The sequence below is a fragment of the Nyctibius grandis genome, chromosome 10, assembly GCF_013368605.1.
Source record: "Nyctibius grandis isolate bNycGra1 chromosome 10, bNycGra1.pri, whole genome shotgun sequence".
NCBI lineage: Eukaryota > Metazoa > Chordata > Aves > Nyctibiiformes > Nyctibiidae > Nyctibius > Nyctibius grandis.
The window spans coordinates 17527401-17540949 of record NC_090667.1 but is presented as its reverse complement, the minus strand read 5'-3'; the positions used below and the strand labels follow the sequence as shown (position 1 = coordinate 17540949).

The 13549-nt window shown below is 64.9% G+C and overlaps 1 protein-coding gene across 1 annotated transcript in view; it reads right to left on the bottom strand.

The window, feature by feature from the left end:
- The window catches only part of CACNA2D2 (calcium voltage-gated channel auxiliary subunit alpha2delta 2), a 197674-nt gene that overhangs the window by 9195 nt on the left and 174930 nt on the right, over positions 1 to 13549 (bottom strand). The window contains 17 exon segments of the mRNA XM_068409717.1: positions 762 to 782; positions 1989 to 2065; positions 3947 to 4008; positions 4186 to 4257; positions 4603 to 4674; positions 4848 to 4922; positions 5345 to 5419; positions 5863 to 5931; positions 6103 to 6192; positions 7069 to 7118; positions 7312 to 7390; positions 8058 to 8165; positions 8596 to 8754; positions 9563 to 9662; positions 9836 to 9886; positions 11952 to 12009; positions 12269 to 12400. Of these exon segments, the coding sequence (XP_068265818.1) occupies positions 762 to 782; positions 1989 to 2065; positions 3947 to 4008; positions 4186 to 4257; positions 4603 to 4674; positions 4848 to 4922; positions 5345 to 5419; positions 5863 to 5931; positions 6103 to 6192; positions 7069 to 7118; positions 7312 to 7390; positions 8058 to 8165; positions 8596 to 8754; positions 9563 to 9662; positions 9836 to 9886; positions 11952 to 12009; positions 12269 to 12400 (1350 nt within the window).

Genomic DNA, 13549 nt, shown 5'->3' with positions numbered 1-13549 from the left:
CTGGGGACAGCCACCGAGCGGCCGGGGGGGCCGGCAGCGTGGCACCCCGGGGCTCGGCCGCTCCGCGTCCCCAGGCTCGCCGTCCCCCATGCAGCGGGGTGGCATCGCCCCGGGGTGGTCCCACCCCCACCTCCGCCCAGCGTTTCTGCTTGGGGGGCTTCCCCAAAAACGCCTGTCCCAGAGGGCGATGGCGGTGGCGGCCTGGGTCCCCTCCCTGTCCTCTGTCCCCACCACCTTTGGGTGCCCACCCCGCCGCCCCCCGCTCCCTGCACAGCCCTATCCCTTTCAGGTTGAGTTGTCTTGGGGAGGGAGGAAGCGGAGGAGCCGGGATGGGGGAGAAGGAGCCGGAGGAGGGCGAGCAGGGGCAGAGGAGCAAGAAGAGGGTGGTGTGGGAGGGGAGGAAGAGCAGGGTGTCAAACTAGCTACGGAAAACCTCGTGGATCGAAAACAGCAGTTTCATACAAGATCAGCTCTTGAACGGTATTGAACCGGGTTTGGGAGCGATGCACGGGCAGGGGGTGGGGGATCATCGTGACAAAGCTCTCATGGACAGAACAAGACATGTTGCTTTCAAATAAAGGGGGAACTGGAGGAGAGTAGGAGGAGGAGGAGGAGGGAGGAAGGGCGAGTCGGTGGCGGTTTGCAGGTTCGGCGTGGCAAACGGGCAGGGAGATGGGCAAGCAGGGGGGCTGGGGGGGGACTGGACACGGGGCGGGGGACGGGGTGGTGAAGGTGAGTGGTCTGAGACTGAAAATACTTGCCCTTCATTCTGATGTTTGGTACTGTGTGAATCCACCATAGAGAGAAAGCAAGAAAAACAACAAACAAAAAAACAACAAACAAAAAAAAAAAAGGGGTTGGGTGGAAAGGGGGAAGGGGGGGCACAAACAATATTTTATTCAATTGCCGTTTGAATAAAAATATTGTGTATCATAATCATACCAAAAGGAAACCTCTTGCAAAAAACGACATGAAAAAAAGAAAAAGAGAGAAAAAAACCCCAGTAACGAAAGGAAAAGGCCACGGTAAAATAAGAACTAAAAGGAAAATGCAAAGATATAACTAGAGAAATATATATATATATATATTCAATACTCCAAAGGAAAATGAGAGTCAGTAGCAAACAGTTGCAACAGTCTTGCTATCGAAATGTCCTCACTGAGTCGGGGGGCATGCACGGCATGGCGGGCAGAGCCGGGGAGGACGGGGGGTCCCCCCTCCCGGGGACAGGGACAGCCTGGCCTCGTCCCCGCGGGGACGCGGGGCTCCTGCCGACGGATGGAGGGGGTGGCAGGGGCTGGATCTGGAGCGGGGCTGAGGGTCGAGCCGCTGGGGCGGCCGAGGGGAAGAAATGGGGGGAACCGGAGGGGAGAGGGTAAGGGTCCGGTTCTCCCCGGCAGAGAGGGTCCCCGGGAGCAGCGTGGTCCTGCGGTGGGAAAAAGGCTTGGGGGGTCAGGGGAGAGAGAAAGAGAGAGAAAGGGGGGGGCCAGGCTAACACACACGTACACAGACTGATTCCAAAGGAAAATCCAAACCAACCGAAACCGAACTCATAAAAAGAAGAATAAATGGCTCAAACCGAAACCAAAGAATCGTAACAAACCAAAGGAAATGAGAGATCCATGCAAACCTTCCCAGGCTCAAAAATCAACTGCCTGCCACGGCGCCATCCCTCGTCCCCAGGAGGCGAAGGGGCAGCAGTACAGCCCCTGCCCGCAGCCCGGGGCGCGGGTTTTGGGGTGCAAAGCGTAAGGACCAAACCCTGGCACCCCAGGGCACCCCAGGCAGGCAGCTCCTCTCCCTCTGCGCCTTCACCTCTACTCAGGCCTCTCTCGGTTTTAATTTTTCTTTTTTTTTTGGCCTCTCACAGTGATCCCTATCTCTTTTCGCAAGTTTTTGCTTCGTGTTTCTCCCCCCGGGAGCCGCGGGCCGGCGTGGGGGCGAGCGGGAGGGTGGGAAGGTGGCGGGGAAAGCCGGGGGCTACTTACACTTCACTTGCAGGATCTGGTCGCTGAGGTTGGCCTGGATGTAGTAGGTGCTGTAGGGAGGCAGAACCAGCCCCAGGCTGCGGAGGGGGAGAGCAGACAGGTGGTGTAAGGCTTCACACCCACCCAGAGCCCCTGGCCGGACCCCAGCCCCTGCCTGGCACCCCCCCGGCAGCACTGGGCCCCAGCTGATGGCACGCAGCAGCCCCGCTGGCCTCCTGCACAGTCCACTGCGTCCTTCTCTCCAGGCACTGTGTCCAGGGCTGTCCTGGGAGCACCCAGGGTCATCCTGAGGCATCCAGGGTTGTCCCCGAAGCACCTAGGGTCATCCTGGTGACACCTAGGGTTGTCCCCACAGCACCCAGGGTCATCCTGGTGGCACCCAGGACTATCCTTGGAGCCATCAGGGCCATCCTGGTGGCAGCCAGGGTCATCCCTGGAGCAGCCAGGGTCATCCTGGTGGTAGTCAGGGTGACCCCCAGAGCATCCAGGGCCATCCCCAGAGCACCTAAGGTCATCCTGGGGCAACCGGAGCCACCCTTGGAGCACCCAGGGCCATTCTGGTGGCACCCAGGGTCATCCTTGGAACAACCAGGACCATCCTCAGAGCACCCAGGGCCACTCTTGGAGCACCCAGTGCCATTCTGGTGGCACCCAGGTTTGTCCCCAGAGCACCCAGGGTGATCCTGATGGCACCCAGGGCCATCCCTAGAGCACCTAGGGCTGTCTCGGTGACACCCCTGAGCACAGGAGGTGACAAGCCAGTCCAGCCAGGGCTGAGATGCGGGAGGACATGCCTGCCTGGGAACCGAGGGAAATGCACGTGGGAGAGGGACATGACATCCCCGTAAGGGAGGAAGGTGGGAAGAGACACAGCCCTCGACAGAAGGGACAAAACTTTCCCAGGAAGGAGAGACTGAAGACAACCATTACACAGGCACCGGCTACTGGTGAGCCAGGAAGGAGAGGGATCCACTGGCCAGAAGGCTGGCACGTAGGGTGGGGGTGGCAGAAGGTGGTGCCAGGGCTGCCAAACCCATGGGACACGCTGCCGGAGGGAGCCAGGCTCCTGGGTACTGGCTGCAGCAGCCGGTGACCTTTGGTGACGGTGTTTGTGCCAGGGGCTGCCCAGGATAAGCGAGCACCGGCGGGCGGGGGCTGCCTTCCTGACCCTCATCGGCTGTCACACCGAGCCACCGGGACCTGGACTAGCCCCCCGAGCCACCCCTCCAGCCAGTCCCATCCGCACCTGGCAGCTCAGACCGGGCACCTGAGCAATCTGTTCGGTGCTGGTGGCACCCTGTGCTGACGGTGTCCCAGGGAACGCCAGGGAAGGTCCCTGCTGCGGTGCGGAGCCATGGGAGTGCAGGGCCCCCGGCAGCACCTTTCGCCCTACAGATCAACCCGCAGCCCCGGCCACAGCTGTCACCCCGTCTCATTGTCCCCTCCGCAACAGCGCTGCTTGGCTCAGAAGGGGTGCCATCGTGGGGGACAGGACCGGAGCTGTGCAGGGGACACCTGGTAGCTCTCAGGGGTAGGTGTGACCCTTGCTGGCCCCTCCCGAGCTGGGGGCAAGGAGGAAGAGGGTACAGAGAGGGGACCATGCAGCTCCTCACAGGACGAAGGCAGCACGAGTTGGACAGCACAGACATGACGATGTCGGGGTCTTTTTTACACATCTGCTGGTCCAAACTGGTGCAAACTGGGCAATAAAGGCAGTCCTCCCCCTCCTCAGCCACTGCCCGTGCTGCAGGGCAGGCATGCGTCACCGTCACCCAGCCCGGAGCAGGCAGAGACCTGTGTGCAATGATCTGATGGCACGTCTGCAACCCCGCAGCCCGTGGGACACGTTCCTGGCGGCCTCGGGGACCCCCCGGGCTGCAGGCATGGGATCACAGCCCTGTGCTGGTGGGGGTCCGGTCGATGCCGGGCGAACGGGGTGTGCTGGCAGCGCCGCTCACCTGTAGTTGGTGCTTTTGATGGGGGCCCACGTGTAGGTCCTGAACACCTCGTCGATGTATTGCTGCAGGTCAGAGGGAGACAGTCAGGCCTCCGTGGTGCCGGGACCCTGCCAGCACGGTGGCACGGGACCCCGGCTCCGAGCCTGGTGCCGGACATGGCCCCTCACTCCCCACCACCGGGGTCGGGTGCTCAGCACAGTGGCGGTTTCAGCCGTGATCCCCTTCCCGTGCAGCCTTACCTCATCCAGGGACTTGATGAGGGTCTTGATGAACCTCTGCCCGTCATTCCCATCAATCATGCTTCTCCGGATCTGGGGGACACGGAGGAGGCGACTGAGGGCCACAGAGCCCGGCCACGCGCCCACGGGCGCCCACCCCAGCAGGGTGGCACCGGGGACCCGTGGGGTGCAGGGGCGAGCAGCCCGGGGGGCTGTGGGGCAGGGAGGGATGCTGGGGAGTGCAGGGCAGGCAGAGCCGGGCGGGCACCCAGGAGACAGTGACCCAGCTCCCGTCCCCACCGTGGCCCCATGGGAGCTGTGCCGGGGCCCTCAGGACGAGGCACCCCCCAGGGCAGGCTGGAGGGACCGAGTGCCCTTTGTGACCGCAGATGAGGGAGGGCCAGCCTGTGCCCCCAGAGCTGCCCCGGCTCTGCCCACCTCCTCCTTGTTCTCGTCCTCCAGCTCAGCGTCCAGGAAGTCCAGCGTCACCGGCTCACGGAAATTGATGATCTGTGGGCACAAAGGGAGAGCTGGGGAAGGGCTCAGGGCTCCCACAGCCGCCGCTGAGTCCACACAAACTCATCACAATCCCCGCAATTAGCTGCTAATGACCCCGGAAAGCCGTGTGTCCCGCAGGGCCCGGCTAACCCCCGGTGCTGCCACCCCGACGGGCCCCTCCTCACCTGGGGCTGCAGGTTGGGGTGCAGCAGGACGTAGCCGTTCAGGTCGATGGCGAAGACATAACCGTTTGCCCCCAGCTGCGGGAAGACAGGAGGATGGATGAGGCCAGCCGGGCGGCTCTGTGCCGTGCTGGTGAGATCACCCTCACCTCTGCAGGCAGAGCTCGCCCCATGCCACCCCTGGGCTCAGCCTTTTCTATCCCGCTATTTATATTCCCAGGCCAACAGCATCTCTCATCCCGGCTACGGATGTTGCCCGCTGCCCCTTTCCCCAGGCTGGTAGGGTTTATGCCCTGCTGACCCTGCGAGGGTTTTGGCTCTGCTCTGGGTCCCAGAGCACCACCCAGCTCTGATCCCTGCCCCGCTCCCTGCCTGCGGGGATTGTGCTCCCAGTCATGGCTTCTGCACCCCGCCAGCGCTGCGGGAGGTGCTATGAGGTGCTGGGGGCAGCTCGGGGCTCCCCGCAGCGCAGGGACAGAGGGGAAGGGACCCCCACGCACGTTGTATCGCGGTGTCAGCCTCTTGATGTCGTTGAGAGCCACATCGATCCCCATCACGCCCAGGATGAGCTGGTTCTGGAAGGAAGCGCAGGGAGGGAGGTGGGTGGGAGCAGGGCTGTCCCATGCCACCGCCAGCACGGGCATGGGGAAAGAGGGGGATGGACCTCTTCTCCCTCTGGGGACGTGTGGGACAGATCTGGACACAGCAGGGGCACAGGGTGGGATGTGCCAGCCCCCCAGCAGCCCTCCATGGGACTCTCTGCCTCCCAGGGACCTGCAGCTGCCAGCTGTCCCCATGGAACGGGGAGAGCTAGCCAAGGCCATTTTGGGTCCCGGGGATGGCAGTCACCCCTGGTCTCACCCCAGAGAGGGGTGCAGAGCAGGCAGCACCCCAGGGGTGCCAGTGCCCCCCCCACCTCAGCCATGCACCCAGCATCAGGGCACCCTCACCACCCTGCCACAGCTGCACACCCGGGGGTCCTGGTGCACCCAGGGCGGTGGCAGCCACAGTCTCCTACCTTCCTGTCACTGCTGTCCTCTGTCAGGTTGAATACCGGCAGCGTGCCCGTCACCACCAGGCCCAGCCCCTGTGCAAGCACAGAAGGGTGTCCCATGGCCCCTCGCCAGCCCCAGGACTCCGAGCTGGGGTGGGCAGCAGAGGGGGGTTACCCCCCTGCCAAGGGAGATGGGGGCATGTGCTGTGTGAGACCCTGGGGCCGGTGTCCCCACCTGCATCCTGGGGCTGTCCGGGACCTTACCAGCGCATCCTGGTAGACGTTGGTCCACTGAACCTGCTTGGCTCGGTTCCCAGCCAGGACCATGGGTCTGCCTAGCACATCCAGGTACTCCTGTGGGGACACAGGACGGGGGAAGCATGACATGGGAGCCAGGTGCCTCCCTGCTTCAACCCGGTGACACCCCTGTCCCCACGCACACCCCAGGGATTGTTATTAGGGCGCTTGGTGCCAGCAGGCTGAGCTAGGGAAGGGGGCTTGGCAGCTCCCCCACCCCAGGGTAACGGCTCCAGCTGGGACCCGGACGGGCCTGTCGAGATACAAAAAATGTGCTGCTCGCCATTTGCCGTGCACAGGTCAGGCAGGGGCTCCCCCAGCAGCGCTGGCCAGAGCCCCCTGGCTCCCAGCCATCCCTGGGGCTGGGCTTGCTCCATCACACCTGGACCACGTCGCTGTGGTCTCCCTGACTGCCACCACCAGCCTTTTGGGATCTTCTCCCAGGGCAGGCTTCCCTTATCCTGGCTCACCTTGCCAAGGCAGACTTCTAGGCTGGGGGGCAGCCCCTGTGCCACGATGCCAGCTCTGCCCCGAGGGGCTGCCCCGCTTGGGGACCCCCATCACCTGCCTACTGTGGCACCTTGTGTGCACCCCATAAAGGGGTAGAAAAGGGGCAGGGGGACGGGGTGTGGGGTGGACACTGGCTCTGCTGGGGCTGGCTCTGCCTGTGCTTGGCTCTGCTCTGTGCTGATTAATGCCTGATGTTTCCTAATTAGTCACTCAAAAGGCAGCAGCGCCGTTGGGAGCTGCAGAAGACGAATTACTTATTTCAGTAGCGCAAGGCCTGGCTGAGGGCTCGGCTCGGCTCCCCAGCTCGCTGCCACGCTCGCTGCTAGCCCTGCGGCTCCCTGCGGCGGGGCTGGGGCTGCCCGAGCGTGTCCCCAGGCAGGGCACCCCGGGAGGGCAGCTCTGCCTGCGGGCACCCCGCCGTACCTGCGTGTTGATGCGGATGGCGCCGATGGAGGGGATTTCGAAGTAGTAACCTTGGAAAAGAGAGAGAAATGCAGCTGGAGAGCTGGCTGTGCCTGCCCTGCAGCCTCCTGCCCTGCTGTCCAGCCCTCCGGGGTGGCAGCCAGAGCCTTGCCGGCAGCGGCACGCACTGGAGCATCGGTGCCAGCCCTGCTGCGAGGGGCGAGCCCAGCGCCCCGCAGCCTGCCGGGTGCCAGCCCCGCTCACCTTTGTTGGCGCAGGCCATCCACTGCAGCGGGGTCACGTCGTAGTTGTGCTGCCCGACGGAGAAGGTGAAGACCCGCACCTGCGGCAGAGCGGGGCGGTGAGGACTGTCCGCCGGGCACCCCGGGCTGCAGCAACCTCCCTGGGGACAGCGTGGCATCGCCCTCCGCCATGCAGGCCATGCAGCCCATGGCCAAGTGCAGGGAGGAAGAAGGTGGTCCTGGAAACGCTGGCCGTGCTGGCAGGCAGGCAGGGAGCCCCTCTCTCCCTGCCTGGAGCCGGCCAGTCCGGTCCCCCATCGGCCAAAGCCACCTACCCTGGCGGGACTGGAGGTCCCCGTGCTGGGGCATCAGGACCCCAGTCTGTGCTCTGCGAGGGTCCTGCATGACCCAGGATCCCCCCACCTCATGGGCCCCCAGGTCCTGGGGAGCTGGGTGGTGATGGGGACCCTCCTGTCTGCGAGCAGCCCTGTCCCCCATGCCTGGGGTGTGCTCTTGGGGGGGCCCGCCAGCCCCATGCTCCCCTGCAGCCTGCGGGGTGCCTGGCCCTGTGCCTCCCGCAGCTATAAACGGCACCGGCGCATCAGCCGCCCCATTACCAGGGCAGCACCTTGGCGCAGGAACAGGCCGTCAGGAGAGAGAGGACGGCGACATTGCTGGCAGCAAATGAGGCGGAAGCCAGCGATGGAGCTGCAGCAGCCATCCCTCTCCCCGGTGAGCGGCCCCACACACGGCCCCACAGCCCCTCACCGTCTTATTGGGCCAGTTGTACTTCTCAAAGACGTCCTGCACCCGGTCCTCGCCACCGTCCGTGAACATCATGATCATCTTGTTGCAGTTGGCACGTGTGATGTTGGACTGTGGGGCAGAGAGACGGCACCTGAGGCCGGATCCGGAGTGAGCGGCGCTGGGCACGGGGCTGGAGGCAGCCCGGTGGGCTGGCCCCAACCCTGCTCTTTTCCTGGCCTGTTTCTCCGGGGTGAGGGTGGCCGGGGTGAGTGGGCAGGAGGAGGGATGCTGCCTGCTTGGAAATGATATTGTGGCTATCGCTGCTCAGCACCTAATAGCACCATTCATCTTTATTGTGCCTCCGGCACGGTGTCTGGCTGGATCCAGCATTGTGAAGGAGGTACGTCCCCCCCGGCACTGCAAAGGAGGGCAAGGAGCCCTCTGCACGCCGAAGCCCCAGGCGTGGGGCAGCAGCCGGGTGCTTGGAGCTCCCCCCTCACCCCCAGCACCCATGGGTGCACTCTGCCCGCCCCAGCCCACAGCCTGGCCCCCAGCTCACGTTCTGCAGCTGGTCGAAGGCGTACTCAAAGCCAGCCTTGTAGTCGGTCGTGCCCTTGGCCACCATCCCCTGCACGTCCTCCTTGAAGACCTTCTTGTTGCGGATGTTGGCCTGCACCAGGTGCTTGAAGCACGACACCGGCTTCGCCTTCTCGTTGAACTGGGAGGCAAAAGGGAGGGGAGCGGGTCACAGAAAGGGGACGGGGACCCAAAGGCAGTCACCAGTGGGGACGAACCGCCCACCACGCTCAGCTCCCATGGGCTGGAGGGCTGGAGCATCCCGCGTCCCCCAGCCCAGGGACAGCTGATGCTGAGACTGGGGCTTAGCTGGGGCCAAATCCGGCACCGAGCCGCCCGACGCAGGCGCTGGCAGCACCCGCAGGGCTCGCCTGCACCCTCACTTCTGCAGAACCCCCTGGCTCGTGCAAGCAGGCACGCCGTGTCGTGCTGTGCTGTGCCGGCAGCAGGAGCAGGTGCTGCCTCTCGCTTACAGCTTCATTTGCTGGCAGTAGGGCCCATTTATTAGGGGAGCAGCGATCCAGCTAACGGAGCCCGGCCAGACACGTTAATTAGCACCGGCGTGCTCGCGACCAGACAGGGGAGGGCCGGCACGGGCCGGGTGCCCAGCGATGCACAGATGCGGTGGCACAGCCACGGTGCTGCCTGAGGTCGCGGGCTGGTGACAGCGCCACGATGGGGGGCACGATGGCACTGGCTGGTTGGGATCGCCCCAGGAGCACCTCTGCCAAACGCCCAATGATGGGGGCAGCTTTCGTTCCCCACCACATACAGCCGAGCCCCGAGCAGCCATTTCCTTGCTTATGTGGGTGGTTAAGAGAAAAAAAAATGGCATTTTTCTCTCTCTGCAGAGCCCGCGGCCAGGTGGGTCTGGGGGCAAAGGGCTCCTGCGGTGGGAGCTGGGAGCTGCCCGGGGGGCACAGCCCCGCCACCTGCCCCGTGGCACTCACCGAGGCCACGTTGACGTAGTCATCATCTGAGAGGGTGTCCAGCATCTCATAGACCGAGGTCTTCATCAGCTTGAGGGTGAGGCCGCTCACGCTGCCGCTCCTGGCAGGACAGAGGGGTGCTGGGGGCTCGGCAGCGAGGGGGAACGGGGCTCCCCACCCGTGCTGTCCCACGCAGCTTCCCTGGGGCCACCGGCGAGACAGCGGCAGCCCAGGGAGCTGTGCCACCGTCCTGGCCCGGCTCAGCCTGGCCACGGCCCCCACCCGTGCACTCACACGTCCACGATGATGACCATGTCCTTCGGGGAGGAGGCGCCTTGGATGTACCTGCGGGGTGCAGAGGGGGGTCAGCGGGGTCGACTCATTTTGGGGGCACCCTGACCCTGCTGGGTGCAGCCCGAGAACAACGCTCTGCCAGGGCACGGGCACCCACGGCTGCGGTGACCCCGCGGCGAGGAGCGGGGACAGGGCGGTGGCGGGTGCGCGGAGGCGAGGACGCGGCACGGCGCGGCACAGCACGGCAGACTGCCAGCGACCCACTGCCCAGCACCGTGTCAGCCTAATGAGCTCTAAATGCTAAACTCTTCCATCATCGCGGGCCCTTCTCTGCGCGCTGATTGTGCTGACACACACATCCATATTAAGATGCTATTTACCCCCCGGTAGCTGCAAAGGCCAGGCTGATGAGGTTATTTTTAGCTACGAGGAGGAAAAATAATACTACTGCGTAAATCCTCCCCCGAAAACAATTAGGGAACCCATCCTTGCCCCTTGAAGCACCTGGTCCTGGCCCCGCTGTGCCATCCTGTGTGGGACAGAGCCGGCGCGGTGCTGAGAACCCGTCCCGGCAATGGCCCAGCACAGCCCAGCCTCCTCGTCCCACTGCGTGCGGCCTGACCCTGCCTGCCACGGCTGAAGTCCAAGGGAGCCTCATTATTGGCTTGATCAGGATCAGGCCCGATGCTAATTAATTAGTGCATTATTAGTATCAATTGCTCACCGTTACTGGGTAGGACTGGGGAAGGGGCAGGCTCTGATTGCTAATGTTCCCTAATTACAAGTGATTACCCCAGGTGGGATGTGGGATGCTGGCAGGTGGGGCCCTCCCGGCATGGGTGCTGTGTCCCCCCAACACCCCCCTTCATGCTGGGGTGCAGGATGGGCAGGCAGCTGCCCGCGGGGGCCGGGGGGCTCAGTGCCTGACCCGCTCCCCGGGGCTGGGCTACCGGCACGGCGAGGAGCCCAACTAAGATGCTGCTCGTAATGGGTTGTGGCAGTGCATCCATCTCCGGCCGCCCTGCTCAGATTGATGCCCTGGGCTCGGCGGGAGCAGGCTGTGGCTAATGGCACCATCCATCACAGGGGGGAAGGCAGGCGAGCGGCGCTGGTGGCACGGCTGAGGCTGCAGGCAGGACCGTGGCCCCGGCTGGGCCCGGCAGCGGAGCGGTGAGGGCTCTGTGCCGCACCGGACCCTGGCGTGAGGGCAGGAGAGGACCCCAAAGGGGCATCCCTGGGGGTACGCTGCCCCCCTGCACAAAGGGGGGTGGGCAAGTGTGTGGCCAGCCTGGCTAGTGGGCAGGCAGCTGGGCTAGCTGGACTCGGTAGCCCCATACACATCAGCAGCCCCCCCAAAACAGCCTGCCAGTCCCCCCTCTGGCAACAACCCGCACGGCCGCCCTGGCGGAGAACAGTTAATAATTAATGTGGAGCAATCAAAGACAATTAACCATAGCAGCAGGGCCGTTAATTTCCTGCCAAGGAGAGGGGGCAGCCCCCGGTGCGGGCAGGGGGATGGGCAGGGGGGGCTCCCTGGGGATGCAGGGCTCCCCGCTGCAGACCTGTGCCCGCTTTCCTCTCCACACCTGCACTCCCAGGCGGTGACCGCAGGCAGCATGGGTGGCAGCTCCCCCGGCCCACGGGCAGCTCCACAGTCAGCGCTGCCAGGCCGGGACGGCTGCCGGGCTACGGGGATGCGATTCAGTCCCCCTCGCCCGGCATGCGGCTCCATGGCTGCTCGCAGCTATAGCTCAGCCACAGCCCAGCGCTGCCGGCCTGCTTCTCTCCCCGTCCCCCCAGCACACGGCTTCTGAGAGCCGATCGTTCTCCCGTTTGGATGGGAACGCTGGCGGGGAGCAGGGCGAGGGGCGGCTGTGGCGCGGAGCAGGGCGAGGGGCGGCTGTCCGCACTTGCTCTGTACCCAAGGATTCCTCTCTCCATCCCGCTCTGCCTTCCCGGGAAGAGGGCAGCGGGAGCCACAGCTCCGACGCCGCTGCCTGTGTCACTGAGTCCGTTCGCCAACGCCAGCCACGTGTGAAATGAAAAGGGGAGGGAGCTGCTCCTGGCCGGGGAGGGCTGCCGAAGGGACCCCCCTCCCCACCCAGCACCCCCTTACCAGGGCCGCCGGCGCACGTCGTAGAGGTCGATCTTATTGGGGGCTCTCCACGGGGTGGCTGCGGGGGGAAGGCAGGTGGTGAGCGAGGTGGGGCTGTCCTGGGGCGGGGGACAAGGGGATGTGGGGGACGGGGCAGAGGGATGCCCAGGGCTGAGGAAGCAGCAGGCTCTGGCGCGGAGCTCACGCCACTGGGCTTTGGCACGGTATGGTTATACGTGCCGGGGGATGCTCGCCCGCATCTCGCGGCGAGAAGGGCCCAGGCTGCCCTTGGCCAGCCCCCCAGCCGCCCCCCGCCCCCGCAGCCCCCCGCCACGCACCGGGATAGTAGCGGGTGACACCGGTGGCGCTGCCGAACACCTGCCAGAGCAGGGAGGGATCCTCCTTGCGGTTCTCGATGAAGACGTCCTCCAGCGCCTGCGTCCAGTTCAGCTCGTTGAGGATGACGGTGGCTGCGGGAGACAGAGCCGGGGCGGGCGGGTGGGTGCGGGGGAGTAGCGGAGCTGGGGGTGACGGGGACCGCGGTGTCCCCACGATGTTGGCGGGGGAGGGAGAGGCGGTGTGTCCCCTCTGTCCCTCCCCATGGAGGAACACACCTGGGCTTTCCCTCGGCCCCCTTGCTCCCATGGGGCTCCCACTGTCCCTTGTCCCCACACACCCAAGCCACTCTCCAGGGCTCCCCTGAGCACTCGCTGTCCCCGTCCCCTGGCTCTGGGGCAGGCACAGACACCGCTGGGGACAGCCAGCTTGCCATCTCACCCCCTTCCCAGCAAAACACCCCGCTCCTCCCGTCACCATGCCAGCCCCGCTCCCTGGGGACGGCCACCAGCTGGGAAACCAAGGGGTTGTGTCCCCGTGGGGCTGCGCAGAGCCTCCCGGCCCCGCTCTGCACTCCCGCTGGCACCTGACGCAAAAGCAATTAAGATGCCGGCAAACAGCGGTTTTAAATTATTCAACTATTAAAGCAAGAGATAAGCTGCCGGCAGCCCCAGCCTGTGATTAATCGAGGGGGACTGGCAGAGCACGGGGGGCCAGCACAGCGAGGCAGGGACGGGGCTGTCTGGCAGCGGGGAGGCTGCCTCAGGGACAGTGGGACCCCCCTGCACTCACAGGGCCCGTCGGGGCACCCCAAACACCCTGGAGCCCTCCAGCAGCCCATGCTGGGCTGCCCCAGGACCGCGGCGTGGGGCAGCCTCCCGTGCCGCCGTGGGCAGGAGCGGGCAGCCGGCAGCACCCCACAGCCAGACCCCGCTCCCTCCTGGGGGACCCCCATGCATTTTTGGGGGGTTCCTGGCGCAAGAGCTCCCAGGAGCAGCCCCCCTCTTTGGCACTGGGCAGAGCAACCAGTGCTGCGCCGCAGGCCGTGCGTTTGAGAGTATATTTAGCTCTCCTAAGGCTTCCTCCCACGCTTGTCCCTCCTCGAAACACTGTCATCACCCACTCAAGCTTTCGCCACGGCCCCGAGGTGCTGGCGGGATGTGGGCAGGTTTCACCCCGGGTGAATCCCAGATCCCTCCACCCCAACACCGCCACTGAAGACGACTTCTCCTTCCCTCGGGCAGCTGTGCCTTCAAACCACGCTTTGCCCTGGCCATTTCTCA